The 25,032-nt window shown below is 44.6% G+C and overlaps 1 protein-coding gene across 1 annotated transcript; it reads left to right on the top strand.

Annotated features, from left to right (window-relative positions):
* Positions 1-1,492: 1,492 nt before the first annotated feature.
* LOC119309694 (U-box domain-containing protein 7-like) lies at positions 1,493-4,524 on the top strand. Its single transcript, XM_037585648.1, has 3 exons — positions 1,493-2,153; positions 2,263-3,190; positions 3,960-4,524. The coding sequence occupies exons 1-2, from the start codon at positions 1,618-1,620 to the stop codon at positions 3,176-3,178; spliced, it is 1,452 nt and encodes a 483-aa protein (XP_037441545.1). The 5' UTR covers positions 1,493-1,617; the 3' UTR covers positions 3,179-3,190; positions 3,960-4,524.
* Positions 4,525-25,032: the final 20,508 nt, after the last annotated feature.

The following is a 25,032-nucleotide window of genomic DNA, read 5'->3' as shown; positions in this document are numbered from 1 at the left end:
GAGAGAGAGAGAGAGAGAGGGGTAGAGGTTTTGGTCACGTGTTGTCTCACTCGGCGATGCACGCCGATGTTTGGGATGGAGAAGACCAGTGGTGGAGCTATCAAAAATATGTTGGGCGGGCCGGATAGTACATACAGTGCTACTAAATTAAAAATTAATGAATTATTGTGGGCCGAACTTCATGTAAAACCTTATTTTGCTCCAGCCAAGGGCGGGCCATGGCCCTTTCAGCCTTGTTGAAGCTTCGCCGGTGGAGAAAACTACAATGGCGGCGCAAATAGCAAAACGAGGCAAAAACCCTAACTCGATCTTAATGTATATTTGGTCGTGTCCGGTAAGTCATATATGCATGGGTCTTCAAGATTTATAGATATTGCACCTCTATCTCTTGCCGTCTATAAACAGGCCTTTGAGATTGAGGAATTTTTTAGATGCACATGGGCCAAGAACATAAATTCTAACATTGGTGTCTTTTGATTTAGTCATTTCACGCAGCGATTCGTGCGTACGGGATCACGACCTGGGTCCTTATCCCCCGTGTCCCCTGTGTCTTCTGCTCTCCTTGGGTCCTTATCTCGTCATTCGTGTGTACGGGATCACGACCCAACCCTGAACTCTGTACTCGTTTTCCCCTCCTATCAATGCAATGATACGCCATCTTAGCGTATTCAACAAAAAAATTGCACGCAACGATTTAAATGCGCCTTTGAATCTGAATAGACGATGAAGAGAAGTTTTTTCGAACGATGAAGAGAAGTAAAGTGAAAAGGAAATTAATTAAGGTAGACCCTTTTATAAACCAAAAGGGATAGAGTAGTGTGCTTTACCTGCACATGGTGATAGATGTATTAATCATGCGTGATAGATGTATTGATCATACGTGCTACACTAGAATTGCAATCCGCATATTAATACCCATCAGCAAATGCGCCTGATACGGTCGTATCATCGGGGCGTATGATACCGACAAGGGCCAATCAGCGGGAGTGGACCGGTATCTTGGACTTCTCTGTCGGCGGAGCTACAAAATCTTGTGCTGCGTCAATGCAGACATGGGTGCGCGGCGGCGTGTCAAGCAAGTGGCAGTGCATGCACACAGTAACTACGTACGCCTCATCACTCTCAGCCACGATAGATCCCAGATTTGCACTGCCGCCAGACTTTCGGAGTAACGGAGATAAACCAACTTTTCAACACTTATTAAGATCACTAAATTTGCTCCACCATCCTGCACACCAGGCCTGATCAAATACTTTTAACTCGCCTGCAGATCGTCGTCTGCAAATGACCTGGTGTCGCATTTTTTTAACACATTTTTTAGTCGCCTCCTCGATGGCCCTCCACTGCAAAATCCAACTGTAAATCCAGCATTGATGGCGTCCGGTTTTTAATTGTTCCGCGTCCATTTTTTATCCTGGCCGCATGGACCCACCCTGTCAGTGTTCGGTGACCACCTTGCCTGCCTTTCACACGGAGTATAAACCCCTCTCTGTTACTACGCCGCGCCGCGCCACGGCTTCCGCTGCACGCCATTACCGAAGCGCCCCTCCCTCGCCAAGTGTCCCCCTCCTCCGGCCAATGTGACTTGCTGTCGAAGCTGCGGTAGGGGAAGGAACGATGGTGGTCAGGTGCGTGCACGCCGATGCGGGCGGTTTCCGGCTCTGGCCGGTCTTCTCGGCCGCCACCATGCGGAGGAAGCTTCTTGAGGTCCTCACGTGCGGCGGCGGCGGCGGCGGCGGTTCTTGCCGCGGCCGGACGTCCTTCCGGTCGCCCCAGCCACGCGCGCACTCGCAGCCAAGGCCGCGGGCCGACCGGCTGGCGGAGCTGCTCAGGGCGGAGCCGTCCGAGTGCGGCGACGACGAGGGCGAGGCGGACGCGGCCGTCAGGAAGGCGGCGGCGCTGGAGGAGCTGAAGGTCGTGGTCGCCGCCCTTCAGGATCGAGAGGGAGACGTTGCCGGCGGCGTCTCGTGGCGTGTCGAGGCGGCCACGGTCGTGCGGAGGAAGGCCAAGGACGACGCCATGGCCAGGGAGATGCTCGCGATGCTCGGCGCCATCCCGCCGCTCGTCGCCATGCTCGACCAGGGTGGAGGCGGCGAGGAGCTGCTGGCCGCCGCGCTGTACGCGCTCCTCAACATGGGGATCGGCAATGACACGTGAGTCTTCTGTTCCGCCACGCGCTTCTCGCGCTCCTCTGTTTCTTGCTGATCAGATCTGGGTGCTCGGCTTCTGATTGTGCGGGGAGGTGTTTGGTTTGATTCGCAGGAACAAGGCCGCGATCGTCCAGGCCGGCGCCGTGCACAAGATGCTCCGCATTGCCGAGGCCGCGTCCGGCGCTCTGACGGAGGCGCTCGTCGCCAACTTCCTCTGCCTCAGCGCGCTGGACGCGAACAAGCCCATCATCGGCGCCTCCGGGGCCGCGCCCTTCCTCGTGCGCGCGTTCGAGGCCGCGGCCACCGAGCAGGTCCGGCACGACGCCCTGCGCGCGCTGCTCAACCTCTCCATCGCGGCGGCGAACGTGCCGCACCTGCTGTCCGCGGGGCTCGCGCCGTCGCTCATCGCGGCCATCGGAGACATGTCGGCGTCGGACCGCGCCCTCGCCGCGCTCTGCAACATCGTGGCCGCCTGCCCCGAGGGCCGGCGCGCTGTGAGCCGCGCCCCGGACGCGGTGCCGGTCCTCGTGGACGTGCTCAACTGGTCCGACGAGGCCGGGTGCCAGGAGAAGGCCGCGTACGTGCTGATGGTGCTGGCGCACCGGAGCTACGGCGACCGCGCGGCCATGGCGGAGGCGGGCGCCACGTCGGCGCTGCTGGAGCTGACGCTGGTGGGCACGGCGCTGGCGCAGAAGCGCGCGTCGAGGATCCTGGAGATCCTGCGCGCCGACAAGGGCAAGCAGGTGGTCGACGCGTCCGGCGTCGTGGCCACGGTGTCGGCGCCGCAGGAGCGCGGCGGCGGCGGAGGGCGGCGCCGGGAGGAGGGGGGCGAGGAGGAGGAGGAGGCGGAGGGGGAGGCCTGCTGCATGAGCAATGAGAAGCGCGCCGTGCGGCAGCTGGTGCAGCAGAGCCTGCAGAGCAACATGCGGCGGATCGTGCGGCGCGCGCGGCTCCCGCAGGACCTGGCGCCGTCGGACGGCCTCAAGGCGCTCTCCTCCTCCTCCACCTCCAAAAGCCTGCCGTTCTAAGCCCCACCGCAGGTAACAAAACAAGTTCATCCACATTCCTTGCTTCGGTGCCACACAATGGCAGTAACAAATACAGTTCATCGCACTAGTTGTTTTCGTCAGTTGATCACCCCATTGTCATGTCAATGTTGGAGTAGCATTTTGTCTGTCACCACAGTCGGCAACAATGGCTAACTAAACAAGGAATCTAATCACGGGGATTTTCCATCCTTGCTTCTAATCACGCTGTCACAGATGACAGAACCTACCAAAACCAAATTTTGTTTTTGTATTAGTCTTACTCTTGACAAATTAAGAGCTAGTGGTACTAGTCCACACAACACAGCACACACGAGTGGAGAACTCGACCGGTTTAATAAAGAAACCGCAGTGTCATCCATTTCCCACTTCGGAGTTTTAAGAAAACCAGGGTGGAAGTGGAACTGGAAGCAGGGTCAATCCTATCCCTCCCTCTCCGCTTTGGTCGGTGTCGTGCTCCGCCTCGAGGGACGCCATGGCCATCGTTGCTTTCCGGCAAAGTAAGCGCGCGCCCTCCAACAGTGTTGGGCCAAGCGCGGCCATCGTGCCCTGGTCCAAAAGTCCTCCCAGCTGGTCAGGACATCATAACGCTCGCATTTGGACTACTTCTACTACTGCCATTCGCAAACACACACACACACACACACACACACACACACACACTACTGCCATTCTTCTGTACTAGTACTGTATTGCTGCATTGGATTACATTTTTAGCAGATTAAAAGAAACCGATCGATCTCTGAACCTGTTCTTGTATCAGGTGATATTAAGGAGGAGAGGCGACTTTGCTGCATGACAATGTGCAATGGCAGTGCAAGCGTTGGAGACCGGGAATCTCATCTCTTGGTGCCTGTGGATGGTGGAGAGGACGGGCTATGCTTGTTTATGCTCTGCCATGATGGAGCCCACGTGCTCGTACGCATCGGCAGACGGGCGCCGAGATGTTTTTCTTTCTACTCCTAATCGCTTTTGCTTTCTTGTTTTAACCGCGCTTCTTCCCAGCTTTTGTATATGTGATAGTTCTAGTTAATTTACTATTAGTCGTATACTACACCTAGTGCCTGGTACTAGTAGTGGTCAGCGTCAGCCATGGCTTGCTCTTTACCTGTGTGTGCACATGACATGATCTTTTCTTGGAGTGGGAGAGGGGGGTGTGTTCTAGAGGTGGTGGTAGAAAAGAGAGGATGTGGTAGAGGGTGATTGATACAGTACTATCCTAATGTTGGACCATTCATCATTCGGTCTTTGCCAGCCTGAAAAACTCCCACGGTCCATGTGTTTCAGCTTTTGCTCCATGTTCATTCAGCACAACTGCTTTGCTTCCAGATTGACATTGGTCCGAATCTAACCACTACCACCACAAAGATGGTCCAGATTGTTGAGGTGGAAAGCCTTAGATTGTTGAGGTGGTTACTGTCACATGGGGCAATCCTGGTACAAATCAATTTGCAAAGTACTGTACACGTAGATTCAGAAACAGGCATCGTATCTCGTTCAGGTACTGTATTGGCATTTATTTGTGAGGAAAACTGGTGTGTACATACGGACATTGCCAGTAGAGTGCTACTGGTAGGAGTATTTGCAAACAGTTTATATGTTAGGTTGGCCTTCGTTGTACCAGCCGAGTTAAGTGTGTGGTTATGCAGCAGACTCCGCAGTTTCATTGGCTTAAGGGCCAGCATGTGGCACGCGGTTTTGAATAAGATTTAAGGGCTTGATTGATCAAAGGAGTGGGTGCTCGGATTACGTCAAGCTTGATTAAGGGTGAGCTAAGATGATCAAGAAGATGCCGCAGCCGCAACTGACAAATTAATACAGTATATGGTACCCAGCTGTGCTCCGGAAGGCGATTCTTGTTCCAACTTGTCCTCACATGGACTCCTCTCTCATGCAAATGAAAACAATTAACACCTGCTAATTTTATTTTATAAACGTACTGTATATACATACAAAAACTAACTTAAATGGGACACATTGTTGCTTGTCTGGTGACTGGACATCATTGTAAAATAAAAATGAAAGAGAGAAGTGCATATTTCACTCTTAACTCTTGCCCTAGTCTAATATACAACCCTCAACTCCAATAACGTCTCGAGAACCATCCTATGATTGGATGGTTAAGAAACAATGTCATACCCTGCCCACAAGAGTTTTAAGTCGTAGACTTGACGTTGGTGCTCGCATTTTTCTGGATTTATTCCAGGCCTTTTGGCGATGTGCGTTCAGTGGGAGGAGATGTTCCAGTCGAGTATGAAGATGTTTGTGGAGACTTCGTCAGCCTCAAGATGATGTGCCGGCTCAGTCTCTCGGAGGTGCTCATAGAAAAAGGGTGTGCGTGCATTCATAAAGGTGAGTGTATGCGCGTGTATGTGACCGACTTCAACTGCACTGTGTTAAAAAAGCACCCATAATGTCACATTACAACCCCAAACTCTTAAAACCGGCTAGGATTCAACTTTCCCCTCCTTGTTGATCGGTTTTGACCCGTTGACCATCCAGTCAACAAAAAATTACAAAATTCTAGGAAAAAAACCAAATAATAATAATAATAAGTAAAATCAAATATATATTTTTAAAAATATAATAGTTCTGTAAAAAAAGGAAAAAGGTAAAACTTCGGGTAAAAAAGTTTGCGGTTGTTGTCTGACTTTTTTTAAATTCTGAAAAATCTGGGAAATAAGAAAAATTGGATATGCTCTTAGAAATTTTTGCAAAAAAATGTTCAAAATTCTGGCAAATCGAAAAATACATTCTTTTTCCAGATGATTACTATTGTTTTCTGATTTGACAAAATTTGTTCAACCAGCAACCTTAGTACTGTTTTTATTTTACACTTTTTTGAAAGTAAATATTTTCATTTTAAAGTTTTTTTTATTTTTCCAGTTTTTTTCTATTTTACCATTATCTTTTGAAAATTTTGGTTTTTTTGCTGACAGGGCTTGCTAATAATACGAAGGGTGCTGGTTGGGGGTTGTAGTGTAGACGATATTGGAGTTGGGGGTTGTAAAATTATACCAGGCCAAGAGTTGAGGGTTGAAATATACACTTCTCTCAAAATGAAACAGGTAGATTCCTCAGGAAAAAATGAAACAAGTAGAGAGTAGATTTTCATAAACAAGACCTCAAGATATGGCAAAGGGAATGTCACACTCACAATTTCTGACCCTGGAATCCTGGCCCTATGCAAATCCAATTTTCTTCTCTTGCGAACAATAGCTTGTAGTTCTCTCTTGCGTGTTCCTTGCTTTTGGGTCGGTGGGGTTTTGTTTTCGTTGCGACCTCTCAAGGGTTTACATTGTCGCCACAAAATTGTATCCTCTTCTTAGTTAAGATTATATTGTCCTTCTTGAAAAATCTCCACCTATTGTTATTTGTTGAAGAGTCTGTGCTCCTTCAAGAGCTCACTTCAATGGGTTCCTTTAATCGGCAATGTGCAAGGTTACAAACTTTCGGTAATAAATGATGGGAACGCCTAAGCTTATTTAAGGAAGGAATAGTGAAGTCCAGTGGTTCTACATGTGATCCTTGTATACCAATTCCATTAGGCCCCTTCCAATGCTCCACCTTGTACAGGTGCTAAGCCTTTCATGTAGGCAAAAAATCTGATGTGGCAAGTTATTTAAGAGGAGAGAGATGAGTGTGGTGACACCAAGAAGAAACAATGCTAAGCGCGTGAACCTAGACAAAACATTTAAAGGAAGAAAGCCCACCAATACATGAAGAACTTTAGTTGCTAAATCATTAAATGAAGCAATCTTAGCAACCATAAGCTAAGCACCTATGCATTGGGGAGTATAGTTGCTAAGCTATTTAATGTGCTTAGCACCTCATCTAAACACCCATGCATTGGCAGCAGCCATACCCACATGTAGGAGTATCCTCTTCCGCAGTGCTCTGCTTATTGCTCAAGAGGGGAGTTTCCTCTTCCAACTAAACTACATGTGCATGGTCTATTTTAATATCATATAGCTAAATATTCGCAATTTTGCATAACTATATTTCACACACACAAAATACAGAAGAGTACATAACTCCATTATTGCACTCTCCCGCCCGCCCCACAATCTTATAATTGTTGTCTTGGCTTGTATTTCCACTCACACTGTTTATCTAGGCCTCCACTCTAACATATTTGGAGCATTTTAGTGCATGGTTGACTTTTGCGATGAAATAATCACACTTAAAGGTTACATAATAATACAAAAAACACTATATGTAGCTTACGGGACAAAGTATATGCATGAAGAGTTTGGTACGTTGGATATGGTGCTAAAGGCCGGGGTGTGCGTCGATTTGGAATACTAAAGAGGTTTTCTCTACAAAACATGGCAATCATATGGCTATCATTATTATGAGTTCTCGCAACTAGACGGGACTCAAATATCTCAAGGGCTTCATGCTATGTTCAGTTGGAGTTGGGAATCGAGAGCCAAGATACATGGAAATAACCCTTTCCTTTAAGGTTTCCCAATAAAGCAAAGTTGTTTGAACTAAAACAACTTGAAGAGAACAATGCTAAAGGAAAGCATCATACCATTTGGGAAAACATGTCTAGGGTTCCTGAGTCACTATGACATTATCCTTGTGCTTGTGAGGTGGTAAGCTTTAGGGCCAGTACTGGAATTGACATGGAAAATATAAATGCAAAAGAGGCCATTAGATTTAAAGTTGGGCGAGAGATCTGCAGAGGATCCTAGTGGACACTGAAATAACAATCAAGGACCTTTTATTTTATGACATTGGGTTTGTTGTCTTATCTATTGCTAGACATGGATGAAAGCAAAAGGAGAAAATTTCATTTTATTGACATGGAAACTCAGGATGTACTGAAAAATATGAGGGTATGGCCAAGAAGGGCATGTCGACTGAACATACTTCTGGATTTGTGAGTTTAGGAAGTATGTCATTAAGAAAATATGGAGATGTGGTCAAGTGAGAATCTTAGGAGAGTATGAGGACATGAGCGAATCATTGTAAAAATGAAGAAGGTGCCTCTGACAATAAGAACACAATTGAGAATCTTGTCCTTATACTACAACTAGATGAGGAGACTGTTGCTATGCAAGCTGCACATCTGGCTTTGGAAGATAGAAAACTAAAAAAGATATAGGAGAGGTGGAACTGGAAGAACTGTTGTCAGATGATGAAAACAGTGATGAAAACAACTAGGATCATCTTATGGTTGTTTTTTCCAACAAGAGAAATTAAAACAACACATCCACAACATTTATGTGGGAGACATGTTTGTATTGTTAAAAGTCTAGGGAAATCTAGTAGGGGGAAAATGGTTTGCCCTGGTTTAAAATGATAGCTTTTTTTTGAATATGAGAGGCCCTTGTGGAGATGTTAAAAAGAGATATTTGAGAGAATTAGTGATGGATAATAAAGTGGATTTCCTCGGATTATAGGAAAGCCCGAGACGGAAATTTAGTAGGATTGATCTGCAGAATATTTGTGCAGGCACAAAATTTCATTGGCACCATACACCTTCTATGTTGGGAAACGTAGTAGAAAAAAAATCAACCTACGCACAACCAGGATCAATATGAAGATGCATAACGTGTTGTGATCACGATCGTTACCGTCACCGAGTTGCAACGGAAGAAGATCGTGCCGATGTAGATCATACTTGGAGTCCCTCGAAACATCGATGAAGGATCCCCACGAACCGCCCACGAACAGTTCCTCAAACCAAAGACCGAAAGCATGGGCTCTCTACTTGGTTGCAAGCGTGCAACCTTCACGACCCGCCAACGCTTCACTATCCAGAGCTAATCGCCGCCTGATAATTAGAAGGAGGACATTAGAACTATAGTGGGATTCTAGTTATGAGGATTAGACGAACTAGACCAAGCTCTAAGTAGTCAACTAGGACCAACTAGAACTAGGGCTAGATAACCTAAAGAAGGCTCCAAAACTTGTATGTTCAAAAGAGCACATATACTCGTGTATATATAAGATAGAGGGGAGAGGGAGGGCTGCCACCATGGGGGAAAGTTTCCCCCTTGGTGCGTCGGCCAAGGGGGATGAGGAGTCTGACTCCTCCTCCCCAATTCGGCTTCCTTCCTTAGAGGAAGAGGGCACTATTCCACTGGGTCTTTTGGGCCCAAGTTGCCTTCCACCTCTTGGCCTTTTAAGGCCCTTTGATATTAAATTAAATATAAAATTGTTCTAAATACTTTGAGATGATTTTATATATAATTTAACATCTCCGACAACATTTTAGTCTTTAAGTTCTCACCATCAACTCATGACTGGTGTTCTTAAGGATCTTGCCCATTTTAGTCTCAAACATAGTTGAACGCTTCTAGAACTTGCAAACAGAACACTTCTTTAGACATCATATATCTTTTAACCTTTGTTTGTTTCCGAAAATAATTTTCAGTTCAAAAAATATCAGATAACTATCCCAAACATTTTGAAGTTCGGGTTTCTCAAAAGCAAGCATACTGTAATGTAATTCTTAGCCTTTTAGATTTAAAGACGCAAGTCTCATCAACCATAGCATTAGCAGGAGAGTACTGCAAGCATGCAGTAGGACAAAATCCTTCTTGGCACTCTAAGAGGACAATCCTCTCACTCGTAAAAGAGTCAACTAGATAAATAGGAGATTCAATCAATTTCAATAGAAAAGGTGGAACCGTGAGCCATAATTCTACAACTTATAATGCAAACTACACATAAACATTGTTCATAATTACTTTGCACTTGTGATTAAATTTAATTAATGCATAGTTATGCTTCCACTCAAATCAATATCTCTCATAATTGGTAGCAAGTGATTCAAGACCCTAGTTTTATTCACAACCATTGATATGAACATCACTGATGACGTGAAGTTCAATCCGCAGGTAATCTTTTGTCGATCATATCTCCATATGACTCTTGTTCATCTTTCGATGCTTTGTTCTCCGAGCTCAGAACGATTCTGCCAGAACATCAAGACAACCTAGTGTTATCTGCTTGATCGGTCTGACCTTGCACGTCGTTCCGGTTGTGCTCATGTGGACATGATAAACTTCGGAAAGCCACACGTTATAGATGGTTGCAACACTAGGAAGAGCACCTTTTAACTTGACATTTACGGTGAGAGATAACCCTAATAATTAACTACCGTGCAATCAAAGGGTGTAAACAACAAAGGGATAAACATCTTAGGCAATTCATGAAAGCATGATATGGTATAGCGCTGGGCGCCGGGAATCCTCCATGACCATCTTCAATATTTTGTTGAAGTGTCATGACGACCAATATTTTGTTGTTGTGGCAACGGTTTCAAAGTCATTGATGTGGCGGCAATTTTAGAAAATGTTGTCGTGGCACGAAATTATAGCCCCTCGTTCCGCGCCAAGTACACCTTCTCCTCATTAGGGTCCTCCATGTACATTTGCCATTATCACCTATAACTTGTAGTCTTTCTCTATGATATTTACATTAATGTGGCAATCTCGTGGCTCTAGCCATCATGCCATGACGCGCATGCCACTTAACATTACAACATATAAGGCCAACTCCAACGCACGACACCAAACGAACATCCCTTTTGTTTAGATTTTGTCCGTTTGGGGCAGATTTGAGCTCGTCTGTGTTCGCTTTTTGTCCAATGGCCATGCATGCACCCAACGCAGCAGAGCCATCTTAAACTGTCTGGCACGCTCGTCCCACACCAGTAGCAGCATGGCAACACCGCCCGCTCGCAGCACTCACCCATAGTGGTTGGTTAGCTAGCTAGCCAGCACGCGCGCGCACACCACAACTAGCTAGCTAGCTAGCACGCGTTGCATCGCTCAGCTTCGTCCTGCCCCCGCTGATAAGTCTCCAACGTATCTATAATTTTTGATTGTTCCATGCTGTTATATTATCATTCTTGGATCTTTTACAATCATTTTATAGTCATTTTATATCATTTTTTGGTACTAACCTATTGACATAGTGCCCAGTGCCAGTTGTTGTTTTCTGCATGTTTTTTACATCGCAAAAAATCAATACCAAACGGGTTCCAAACGCAGCGAAACTTTTTGTGGATTTTTTGGGGCCAGAAGACATCCAGTGGGCCAGGAGCGCACCTGAGGGGAGCACAACCCACCAGGGCGCGCCCCGGTTGGTTGTGCCCTCCTCGTTGGCCTCCCGCACCGCCTCTTTGCTCTATAAATACCCCAATATTCCAGAAACCCTAGGGGAGTCAACGAAAATCAATTCCAGCCGCCGTAGAGTCCAGAAACACCAGATCCAATCTAGACACCATCTCGGAGGGGTTCATCATGTCCATTGGTGCCTCTTCGATGATGCGTGAGTAGTTCTTTGTAGACCTATGAGTCCATAGTTAGTAGCTAGATGGCTTCCTCTCTCTCTCTCTATTATCAATACAATGGTCTCTTAGAGATCCATATGATGTAAGTCTTTTTACGGTGTGTTTGTTGAGATCCGATGAACTTTGAGTTTATGATCAGATCTATGTTTTTATCCATGTAATTTATTTGAGTCTTCTTTGATCTCTTATATGCATGATTGATTATAGCATCGTATTTCTTCTCTGATATTTGGGTTTTGTTTGGCCAACTTGATCTATTTATCTTGCAATGTGAAGAAGTGCTTTGTGATGAGTTCGATCTTACGGTGCTTGATCCCAGTGACAGAAAGGGAAACGACATGTATGTATCGTTGCTATTAAGGATAACAAGATGGGGTCTATTTCTACATAAATAGATCTTGTCTACATCATGTCATCGTTCTTATTGCATTACTCCGTTTTTTCATGAACTTAATACACTAGATGCATGTTGGATAGCGGTCAATTTGTGGGGTAATAGTAGTAGATGGAGGCAGGAGTCGGTCTACTAATCTTGGACGTGATGCCTATATAATGATCATTGCTGGATATCGTCATGCTTATTTGAAGTTCTATCAATTTCCCAACAATAATTGTTTTCCTACCGTTTCTTATTTTTCTCGAGAGAAGCCACTAGTGAAACCTATGGCCCCCGGGTCTCTTTTCATCATATTTGCCTTTGCGATCTATTTTCCTTTGCTTTTATTTTTAGATCTATTAAGCCAAAAATACAAAAATACCTTACTGCAATTTATTTGTTCCGTGATCTATTTATCCTATCTACCACAATTATCTCATGTTATCTTGCCTACTTGAGGCACCGTACTCGAAAGGGATTGACAACCCCTTTAACACACCGGGTTGCGAGTATTTCTTATTTGTGTTACGTGGTGTTAGGAGGTTCACCTACTGGTTCGATAACCTTGATCTCATCACTAAGGGAAATACCTACTGTCGCTATACTGCATCATCCCTTCCTCTTTGGGGAAATACCGACGTAGTTCTAGCAGACATCACCCGCCCGGCAACGCCCTCATTGCGCCCTCGTGCGCGCCCGCCCGTGCTTCACTCATCGCCATGCCCGCCCCCGCGCCACGTCCCACTTGTCGCCACGCCTGCCGTCGCACCACCCACCCACAGCGTCCTGCTCGTCGCCTTGCCACGCCCTCGCCCACGGCCTGCCCGCGCCTTGCCCCGCTCGTCGGCGCGCCCACCAGAGCAGTGCCCGCCCGCCGGCGCGCCCGTGCCCTAGAGCTTGGAGTTGACCGTCGGCGTGGACGACCGGTGCTGCTGCGGTGGGGTGGGTGCTGGGTGAAAAGGAGGAGAAAGAGAGCAGGGTGGGGTCCCTTTTGTTTTGATGACAGGTGGGCCACTACCTGCACATGGGCGGACGTAGCCGGAGGCACAGGACGCGCAACGTCCATTTTCTGTGTGCTTCGGCCCCAAAGCCAGACCAACTTTGGGCTGAGAATGGAGCAGAATGGACACAGACCGGAAAAAAAAGAGGATGCTCCTGCCCGTTGGGATGCTCGGTCTATCTATTTAACCCCAAACGGACACCACAGACGATTTGGGGTCGTGCATTGGAGTTGGCCTAACCATCTCATACATAAACTCATTATCATGCCAATGGCTATACCACATCATATGCATACTCTGCAAAACCAAGTTAGGCGCCCTCTAATCGATTTTAGCAAAATTTTAGTTACATGGTTAACGATTTTCAACAAATAATACTAGCTACCTCTGTCCACACCAGAGGTGATGATTCTTGATGCTAGATTAAGTTCGGGTGTGTGTGAAAGAAGAGACTTAACTAAAAGTCTCATCCCCCACACTAGATTTTGTCAAATACGCGTGACCCCTTGAAGATCATCCATCTTCGGCACCCTCTTGTGTACGCGATGGTTCACTATTTTTGACTATGGTGAAGCCTAAGGAACTGTTAGCAGATCTTTGGCAGCTAGAGCCGAGCGATTGTGAGAACCTTATGAAAAGCGACACCATGCCGTCAATGAATTGAATCGAAGCAACACTCGAGGGAAGCATAGCAAGATCATCAACCCTCACAATGACATGTGATCTAGATCGCAACCTGCACCTACTCATAAAACTACTATGATACACTATTGGGAAACATAGTAGAAAACAAAAAAAACCCGCACGTACGCACAAACAAGATCAATATGAAGATGCATAATGGGTTGTGATCACGATCGTTATCGTCACCGAGTTGCAGCGTAAGAAGATCATGTCAGTGTAGATCATGCTTGAAGTCCCTCGAACCATCGATGAACGATCCCATGAAACTCCCACGAATAGTCCTTCGAATCAAAGACCAAAAGCACAACTTCTCCTTGGTTGCAAGCGTATAACCTTCACGACCCGGTAGCGTTTCGCCATCCAGAGCTACTACAAGAAATACGTCAACTTGCGACCATCACTATTGGTCACTGAATGGTCATTGTTTTCCATTTGTGACCCTTTTTGAACAAAAATAGATGGTTAAAAGCTGCCCGTCTTCAATGGAAATTAACGACCTTTCTTCTGGAATGGTCGTAGATGTTTACGACCAAAAAAAGGTCGTAGGTTCAATGAACAATTATTTTGGTCACTAGCAATCCGCCCACACCACGTCAGATCCATCGTGGCAAGCTAGCATGGACGAATTATGACCAAATAAAAAGGTCGTAAAATAGAATCAACCCGGTCCATTTCGGCCGTCTACATGGGCCAAGCCCAATAATTCAGCCCATTTAATGTTTTTTCTCTTTAATTTTCTTATCTGCATGGGCCTGGCCCAATAATTTGGCCTTTTATTTTCTAGGATGGAGCTTTTTTTTACCAATTTTTTTATTGTCCACTCTTGTTTTGGGTCACAACCTTTTTAATCTAGTTCTAGTTTGGGCCTTGGCCTTTTATTTTCTGGGATGCAACCTTTTACAAACCTTTTTTTACAGTCAACTCTTTTTTTAGGACCAAGCCTTTTTAGTCTAATTCTTGTTTGGGCGTCGGCCCTTTTACAGTCCAACTAAGTTTAGAGCCCAATTAAATAAATATCCTATGAACCAGGTGCTCAGCTTCACAAAATGGTCCAAACAAAACTCAAATAATTCACAACTTCACAAAATGCATAACTTCATAGGTGCACAACTTCACAAAATGCATAACTTCACAAGTTCACAAACTACACAGCTTCAGAAAATGTATAACTTCACAGTTTAAGCGAAATGCTTCTTCATAGTTCTACGACAGGTTTACGATAGGTTCTACGACAGGGTCAACTTAACAGGTTAAAAGAGACCAAGAGAAACCAAAATGAGCCATCGCATAGAGCTTCTACGATGCTTTAGCTCCAAAGAGAGCCATCAAATGGGCTAACTTCTCATCCTGTTCTTGATACTTCTTGCGCATCAGTCAAGTTCCTTGTCATGTGCAGCTTCATCTTCTTTCGCCTTCATCTTGATTGCTGCCAATTCTTCTTGCAACACTTCATCTTGAAGCTCTGACCTCTCCAGCTTCTTCTCAAGATCACGAACATGAGCAGCCACAACAAAAGTTGTTTTGCTGGAGTTGTTCCTAGATGACTGTATCCCAACATTCCTGAGGAATGTGCTTTGCTTGACTTCGGTCTTGAGCACTTCATCAAGAATTTCAGCAGTAGACCTTGGCTCTTCACCTTATGGTACCGGCGCGTCCTTCCTTTTTTCCATCTCAAGCTAGCATATGGAGGAAAATGATAGACATTAGTGGCAGATCTATTTCACATTTTGCAAACCAAACCAAGCAAGAGAAACCAAACAAGAATGCCACCAAACTAGCACATGAAATGGATTATTTGAATCCAGCACACAAAATCTATACGTAGATATTTTACTCAGACTCAAACAGAAGAAGATGATGACTAGTAACCTGACAACATTATTTGAATCTGCACATAGATATTATTAATAAAAGATTCATTATAGCAAGTGTACACACTTATGTGATCTATTAAGCCTAGAATGGTGGTTCTATATAAGATGGCTTCCCGAGTGAGCCGATCATCAAACTAACATTCAGATCAATTTTCATCATATCATAAAAAGGCAACAAATAGCTACAGCAAATTCTGATATCTTTGTTGAATTATCTTAGGCTCTAGCAAACAACATCACATCATGGAACATCGTGTATGTTGTTGCTGGCTGTGAATCAAACAATGCTAGGGTTTCTAGACAAAAGTTTGAACTGGCTAGACAAAGCATGGAGTGACTTACTATAACAATCCCGTCTGGCTCTGAAAACCCATGCTTCTTGCTGTTGTGGGTGGCCTTGAACAAGTCAATCGCAGACAGCTCCTCACCCTTACGCTCTTCTTTCTGAAATGTTTTTTAACAAAAATCAAAATGTTATTCAACAAGAATCAAAAATGGTATTCAACGAGGATCAAACAATAAGGTCTCTAGAGAAAAGTTCTCACAGTGGCAAAAAATGTGTGTTGTGTAGTGCCTGGAACCAGTTCTCTGTTGGTACACGACTTTTTCTTGATTCATCTTGTTCGACACACATGTTTCCTATGAAAAACCATACTGTCAGCATGATCTTGCACTAGCATATCATGTGCATAACATAAATCAGCAAGCAAAGAAGAGAAAAACCTTGTGTCTTGGGGTAGAGCACGTCTCCAGCAGAGCTTGCTATTCATCGCCCGTCAGATCTGGCACCAGAGACTTGATGCTGACTTTGTTTGCTGCTACAGTATCGAAATACTTCTTCTTGATCTGATGGAGTTTGTTCTTTGAATTTTTCTACATAATATCTCTGCACACGGTCTTGATGGTCTTCAAGTCCATGTTCATCTCAAAATTTGCCTACCAAGATAGCAAACAAGGTAGGAACAATATTTGTGATCATGCGTAGGTGTAATAGAAAATAGATAGCACATTAACTACGAAACAAGTAGCTTACAACAACTTTCCCAATGTAGTTCTCCAATAGACTAGCATTTTTTTGTATTCCTTGAAGTGAGAAAGAACTGGCAGATGACTTCTTGCAACGAGTCCACACTCAAAAGCAAGCTTGCTGCCTATAGAGGCTTCTCTGGAGGCTTCATCCCTTTGGCAACTTGGATAGGAACCTTGGTACCAAGCGACTTGGTGATTCTCTCTAGTCCTTTGCCCTTTCTAAGTCTAGGCTTGGTAGTCATTGCATCTGAAAAATAAATTGAACTCATAAATTAGAAGAGAAATCGACAAATGCAGGAATGGTTCTGCTAAACAGGTAAGCATACATGATCACTTCCATTCGGAAAATGCACCAGTAAAAGAGAGCATTGCAAAGGTGAACTTGCTTGATTGAAGCACAAGCTGCTGTTCTTCTTCACTGATGACATCATTCTTGTCAATAGAAGGTGCAACAGGGCTGAGGTCTGTGTGGACAATGCCTGCTTCATCTATGCAGATAGTTCCTCCTTCATCTAGGCAAACAGTGCCACTTTCATCCATGCGGAGAGTGGTTTCCTTATCCATGGGCGAAAACTCATCACCTGTTTGCACCGCGGTCTCAGAGTCCATGCGCAACAGACTTTCCTGATGGTCCGTCGCAGCCGCCATCTTTGCTTTCTGCCTTGTGACTCTATCAGGGGCAGGTTCATCAATTTCCAGGATCCTCTTTGTTTGTCCTGGTGGTGGGGCCATCGCCCTTCCTGGAGGCATTGCAGTAGATGTTTCTGAGATCTTCCTCTTCTTGTTGACTGTCTTCTTGTTGACTCTCTTCTTAACACCAGGCCTCTTCGTCCTAGATTTCTTCAGTGCCTTGTATAAATAACACGACACAAAGCATTAGATCACAAGACAAATACGTGAGCACAAGAAAATACAGAGCATACAAGAACCCCAACCCTCCAAGCAAGACAGAGTTTGCACCTTAACAGTCTTCTGCAGTACAACATCATCCACTTCCTCTCCATCAATAACTTCATCATCCTTAGGATTGTACTCTGGGTCATCATTGATAACTCCACTACCTTCTTGAACCTCATTAGTTCTACCTTATTGTACATCATTCGTTTGCCTAATCATTGACGCTATGGCACTGATGCAAAGGGATTGGAACATCCGATTGTTCCTCATCATATTTCTAGCCCTAACCTTCTCGTACTCGGTGAGAGGCTCTTATTTGCATGATAAAGGAAACATAATATTAGGTGAATGGTTGGAATGCATGGACAATCAGCCAAACATATCTTATAAGATTTTATTATCATTTAATGCTAGTTATTCAGGTAAGGAAGACTAACAACACACAAGCACAATTAAGCCAACTTATTCAGATTGCAGCAATACGTTTCACTTAGCATATTAAGACACGTATTTTATAAAACTAACAGTATAACCACAAGGAGCAAGTTGCATACCAACGGTTGGCCTCATGTTTGACCTTGTCATCCTTGCCATGGATGATCTTGAGGTGGTGCTTGCAAAATAGAATAAACAACAATCAGATACAGCAGGGATAGAGTAAAATGATGCACTTGTATCAATAGAGGAAAGCATTTGGACCAGCATACACATTCATGTAATACATGTGAAACAAACTTGATGGGTCAACAATATAGTGATGTAGTGTTATTAATTAAGCAAACATGTAAGTGCACTAAACAAGCATGCATGTACACTGTAAAGATATGAAGCATCTCTTAATATCTACACTACATCAAGCAGGAGGTAGTAATGTACATCAAGAAATCTTCCTAGTGCCTTATATAAAGTACACAAGCAAGCAAGCAAAGTGCTAGTAGTACTACTGATGTAAACCCTAACCTTATGTACTATAGCAAGCAACTAAATTGAAGAGTAGCAGCAAGCAAGAAAGCATCCCCATTATGTAGTGAAGAGAGTATCAACGCTTGGACTGCCATTCTACTGACTGTATTACTTTGTGTGTGCCAAGCAAAACTAAACTAAAATAAAACTAAACTAAGATAAATAGAAATTAGCATGTGATGAACAAAGATGACTTTAATTAATAAGAAATCAACATCATTCACTATACATAGGAAAAACATATTATGTAGTATGGTTTCTATATCAAGAAGTGAAAGTGTAAATCGCACATCAACCAGCGAGCACCTTATGGGAATCCTCTATGAACAGGATATGCATAAGGTGAAGTACCTGCCGTGTCCTCTATGATATGCATATGCGTCCACAATTTTGCTTCAACAAGCTTTGATGATGATAAGCATAAATGGCAATCTAACTCGAAAGAAGAAAAAAAGTTCCCCATGCATGTACCTCTACAACCTATACAACAATTCAACAGAAGCTTCAAGAGGGCAGACAAACCCTGTTTGATTTGGTATATCAACCCATATGGACACATATCACGTTGAATAAGTAAAGCATGCATGATACTCATCATAATCAATGTGTAGTAGCACATTCTCATAAGAATGGAACAATCATGCATGATTTGGTATATCAACCAATATAGACCCACAACAATTGCAAGTAAGCCGCTTTGTGTAGGCTAACCCATGTTGCACAGGCAAAACTATGCATTCTTCATGAAAACCCATGAGAACATGCACTCTTAACAACAATAGTTAATAAATAAAGAAGCATATACTCCTAACAACAATTGAAATCATGCATAGGCAGGCAATTCAGAACATGCACTCAGACCCCCATGAACCCCATCAACCCTAACCCCATGAACTAGAGGGAGATCATCCCCATGAATCCCCATCGATCCTTCCGCATGAACCAAAGAGCAACGTATACCCTAACCCTAACCCCATGAATCCTAACCCTAACCCCCATCGATCCTTCCCCATGAACCCTGACCCCATGAATCTACCGAACCATCCCAATCCCCGTCGATCCATCCCCATGAACCCTAGAAGAACCCATGAGGGGGATCTATCGAACCCTAGAGGATCTAAACATCGAGGGGAGATGGATCAAGGAGAGAAGTACCCGCCGTTGTCATTCATCGATGATGTAGTCGCCGTCATCGATGTAGTCACCGTCATCGACGTAGCCGTAGCCGGGGCAGTCGATGTAGTCGTAGATGTCGTCGATGTAGCCGCCGTCGTGGAGGGGAGAGGGGAGGGGGTGGCGGGGCGGCGCGGAGCAGGGGAAGGAGAGGGGATTCATCATCGACGGGGCGACACAGAGGAGGATTCGTCGTCTACGGCGGCTCAGAGCAGGGGAGGGAGAGGGAAGAAGCTAGGGTTCCTCGGGGAGAGGGGAGGGGAATGGGGAAATTTTGGGGAGTCGAGAATGGATCCCGCGTGTTTAGTGGGAGAAGAGGGGTGGGTCTCGCATGGTAGTGGGGGAGGAGTGCTGGGAAATTTTGGTGGGGTGGGAGGCAAAATTTGGTGCTAGGAGGGAAATTTTGGTGGGGTGGGAGGTAAATTTTCAGCAGTTTTTAGGGGTTTGGAGGCAGAAAAATTTAGGGTTTTTTGTAAACTTTGTAGAAATAATGGTTAAAATCATACCGAATAGCTCAAGAAAACATTGGTATTCTAAGTTTAACATTTTTGCTAGTTGGTAGGCCACATTTGATGATGTGACGCGGAGGTCTCCCATTTTTTTGAATTTTTAAAGTGTTTTAAAAAACCGGTCAATTTCGTCGTGGCGGCCGTCTGTGGCTAGTGGTTGAATCATGCAAAGAAGTTGTCGATCCTTTGATGAAATGCCTACCTGTGAAGCTAATTAAAAAATGATTTTTAGGAAAAATAACAGGCAAGCTATGGAGGACATGCAGTTCAAATTCGAGCCGGTTCTAGCTGAATCGACCGAGGTTGTTTGAATGGCCGGGACTAGCTACGAGGATCGGAAATTTATGATTTTTGGCAGCCGCCCAAAAAATAGGGTCTACTTTGAGATTGACATGGAATGGCGCCATTTGGGATGACCTTCCTTGTAGCCGCTTCACGAGAAACACATGTTTTAGCATTAAAAAATGATAAATGATTTTTTTTGTGAAACAAGTTGGAACCTCGCTTTGGCAACATTGTTTGCCATCCCAAGATGTAGGCATTTGCCAAATTTGGGCATATTATCACAAACTATTCAACGAATGTGGTCATATCATTGCTCATTTGGCTTGAAAGCCATGAATCTTCGTTCATGGTAGGTTGTTTCTGAGAACGCCTTTTCAAGAAAATATTGGTATTCCAAGTTTAATATTTTTGCTAGTTGGTAGGTCACATTTGATGATGTGACGTGGAGGTCTCCTATTGTTTTGTTTTTTTTTGAATTTCGGTGTTTTAAAAAACCGGCCGATTTCGTCACGGCGGCCTTCCGTGGCTAGGAGTGGAATCATGCAAAGCTGTTGTCAATTCTTTGATGAAAGGCCTACCTGTGAAGCTAAAAATGATTTTTTAGCAAAAATAACAGGCAAGCTATGGAGGACCCGCAATTCAAATTCTAGCTGGTCCCAACTGAATCAGCCGTAGGTTGTCTAAATGGCTGGGACTAGCTATGAGGGTCAGAAATGCATGAGTTTTGGCGGCCGTCCATAAAATAGGGTCTACTTTGAGATAGACATGGAATGGCGCCGTTTGGGATGACTCTCCTTGTAGCCGTTTCACGAAAACACATGTTTTTAGCATTCAAAAAATGAAAAATGGTTTTTTGTGAAACAAGTTGGAACCTCGCTTTGGCTAGATTGTTTGCCATCCCAAGATGCAGGCATGTGCCCAATTTGGGCATATTATCACAAACTATTCAATGAATGCGGCCATATCATTGCTCGTTTGGCTTGAAAGCCATGAATCTTCGTTCATGGTAGGTCGTTTTTGAGAACACCTTTTCAAGAAAACATCGGTATTCCAAGTTTAATATTTTTGCTAGTAGGTAGGCCACATTTGATGATGTGACGCGGAGGTCTCCCATTTTTTTTATTTTTTATGAATTTTGTATGGTGTTTTCAAAACCCGGCCGATTTCATCGCGGCGGCCGTCCGTGGCTAGGGGTTGAATCATGCAAAGCTTTTGTCGATTCTTTGATGAAATGACTACCCGTGAAGCTAAAAATGAATTTTAGCAAAACTGACGGGCAAGCTATGGGGGACCCGTGGTTCAAATTCCAGCCGGTTCCTGCTGAATCGGCCGACGATTGTCTGAATGGCCGGGAGCATCTACGAGGGTTAGAAATGCATGAATTTTGGTGGCCATCCATAAAATAGGGTCTACTTCAAGATAGACATGGAATGGTGTCGTTTGGGATGACTCTGCTTGTAGCCGCTTCACGAAAACACATGTTTTTAGCATTCAAAAAATGAAAAACGTTTTTTTGTGAAACAAGTTGGAACCTTGCTTTGGCAACATTGCTTGCCATCCCAAGATGCATGCATGTGCCAAATTTGGGCATATTATCACATATTCAACGAATGCGGCCATATCATTGCTCATTTGGCTTGAAAGCCATGAATCTTTGTTCATGGTAGGGCATTTTTGAGAACACCTTTTCAAGAAACATCGGTATTCCAGGTTTAATATTTTTGCTAGTTGGTAGTCCACATTTGACGATGTGGCGCGGAGGTCTCCCTTTTTTTACGATGTTTTCAAAAACCGGCCGATTTCGTCTCGGTTGCCGTCGGTGGCTAGGGGTTGAATCATGCAAAGCTGTTGTCGATTCTTTGATGAAATGCATACCTGTGAAGCTAAAACCAACTTTTTAGGAAAAATAACAGGCAAGCTATGGAGGACCCGCAGTTCAAATTCCAGTCAGTTCCAGCTGAATCTGCCAAAGGTTGTCTGAATGGCCGGGACTAGCTACGAGGGTCGAAAATGCATGATTTTTGGCAGTCGCCCATAAAATAGGGTCTAATTTGAGATAAACATGGAATGGTGCCGTTTGGGGTGACTCTCCTTATAGCCGCTTGACAAAAAACACATGTTTTTAGCATTCAAGAAATGAAAAACATTTTTTTGTCAAACAAGTTGGAACCTCGCTTTGGCAACATTGTTTTCCATCACAAGATGGAGGCATGCGCCAAATTTGGCCATATTAACACAAACTATTCAATGAATGAGCATCCATGAGCATGCACAAAAACACATAATTTTATCTTTCATCCATGTGCATCCATGAACATGCACAAATTTTCAATTCCCATCAATTACCAAATTGAGCTTGGAAGGTAATGGAGATGGACACACACAATTAAGAAAGTGCAGTAGCAGTTCAACACTATCATACTTAAAAGGTTTACACTAAAAAGATTAAACCTGACATACTTAACATTGACATGTTTAGATTAACATGACGTGACATACTTACCATTGACACGTTAAAATTAACATAACCTGACATACTTAGCATTGACTTGATTTTCTTAAGATCTTCACTCCTCCTTCTTCTCCTTCTCCTTCATCATCCCGATGCGCTTAGAGCAGCGAGGCAGTGGGATGTACTCCTCTTCCACAATTCACATGGTCCTGTTGCCCAGCTATGGGATCACCGGCGCCACCACCATCGCGAGGTCATTGTTAGGCACCACCACCATCGCGAGGCCATCTTCAGGCACCACTATTGCTAGGTCATTGTCTGGCACCACCATCGCGTGGTCATCGTCAGATAGAGTAGGCTGCACCTCCTCATCCCCGCTCTGCTCCTCTTCTTCTCCACTCCGTTCCTCCTCATCCTCGCTGCTACTTTTGCTATAGCCAGAGTTGCTGCTGCTTTTGCTGTAGCCAGAGTCGCTACTGCTGCTCCCATTGCCCGACCAAATACAACAAAGTTTTTTTAAACAATCGGTGTGATACAAAGCCAAATGAAGAGGAAGAAGAGGTAGAGCATACTGGCATCATTGTTGTCCTGGTAGCACATGCGACACATAGTCGTGTTGAACCCCTTCACGATGAGCATGGCGTTGTCGTCGTACTTGACGACAAGGAAGTACCCGTGTCACAGGTCATAGGCACGGATGAACTGCTTTCCTAGGTACATGTGGCCGTCGGTGTCGAACACCACCTCCATGTCCCATAGCCTGCGAAGCCCGCTGCCGGACTGCCGCAGCTTCACATTCTGTGTCTAACGGCCATCCAACATCTTCATAAAAGTGTCAGGCAACCTCTTCAGCGTGGGTCAAGCAGTGATGTAGCAAACATCAGAGTTATGAGAAAGAGACAGGTGACGGGGAGATCTCTCCTTTTATATACCTGCATGCTAGAGGAATTCTCAAGTATGACCTTGAAGAACTCGAAACCTTCCATGTCGGACTCCGGCGTGGCAGAGCGCATCCAGCGGTGGCAGCCTGCCCCCATCTCTGAAAAGTAGCAGAAGAGACCAATTACTACCCTTTACAACATTATCATACAACATTACAACAGTAGAAGTTTTGAGCAGAAGAGAATCAACTACACTAAGTTATCATTTCACATTCAAAAAGCAATGCACTTGTGGACATTTATGATGGCAAGAACACCTCTATTTTCTTCTTCTACTCATTCCCCATGAAATGAAACAACATAGGAAACAAGCACTTCAAAACAGTAGAATATTTAGTACATGTATTTGCCAGGGCCTCAATTTGGAATACTACTATAAATGGCAATGGCCTAAATTTGCTACTACTCTATCTTGGCAAAGGGGCAATGAGTAGTAAGAAAACAAGGACATTTCTGATGGCAAAAACATCAACAACACTTTGTTTTCTTCTTCTACTCATTCCATATTTTGCGACTACCAAAAACATCAACATCAACAGGGCCTCAACAGTAGATAAGAAACCTAATCTATCTACTTTACCTAATTTGAACCATATCATATTTTGCTACTACCAAAGCTAACCCTAATTTCCAAACAGCGGTGGCAAAAACCTAAACAAATCCTAATCAAACCCTAAACTAATCCAGTCTTTATCTAATCTAATCCAATCATAATCAAACCCTAACCTAATCCAATCCTAATCTAAGCTAATCCAATCTAGGCGGCGGCAAGAACCCTAATCTAAATAGTAGCAGAAAACTAAGTTATAGGAAGAGGAAGGAGTCGACAGATTCATACCGCTTGAAGAAGTCGGCAAGAGAGGAAGGAGTCGGCGACGGATAGAGGTAGGAGTTGGTGGTGGTGGGAGAGGAAGGAGGCAGTGGCAGAGAGGAGGAGTGGGTCGAGTGGAGAGGAGGAGCAGGTCGAGTGGAGAAGAGGAGTGGGGAAAAGAGTGGGTCCACTTGTCAGCAAGTTCTGTGCTTGATACGTGTCTGGTTTGATATATTGAAAAGGGTGGGCATAGACTACAAAATCAACAGCCTCTTCCTGGCCCAATGGTAGAAACACGATGAAATAAGCGCCATGTCATGTGTGCAAGCCCCCACTCACGCATTATTTTTTGGCCACACGTGGGTTTGGTCCTTTGAGCCACACGTGGGATCAGACGGGTGTCTGATGGAGCACGCCAATATCTATGTGATGGAGTGCTCGGTCGTGGGTTCAAGTATATAGTGAAATAACTAGACACATAATCAACATTCTCTTCCTAGCTTAGTGGTTCTGGACAGAGTGAAACA

Source organism: Triticum dicoccoides, chromosome 5B, assembly GCF_002162155.2.
Source record: "Triticum dicoccoides isolate Atlit2015 ecotype Zavitan chromosome 5B, WEW_v2.0, whole genome shotgun sequence".
Lineage (NCBI taxonomy): Eukaryota > Viridiplantae > Streptophyta > Magnoliopsida > Poales > Poaceae > Triticum > Triticum dicoccoides.
Note: the sequence above shows the minus strand (reverse complement) of the source record. Positions and strands in the feature narration are given on the sequence as shown.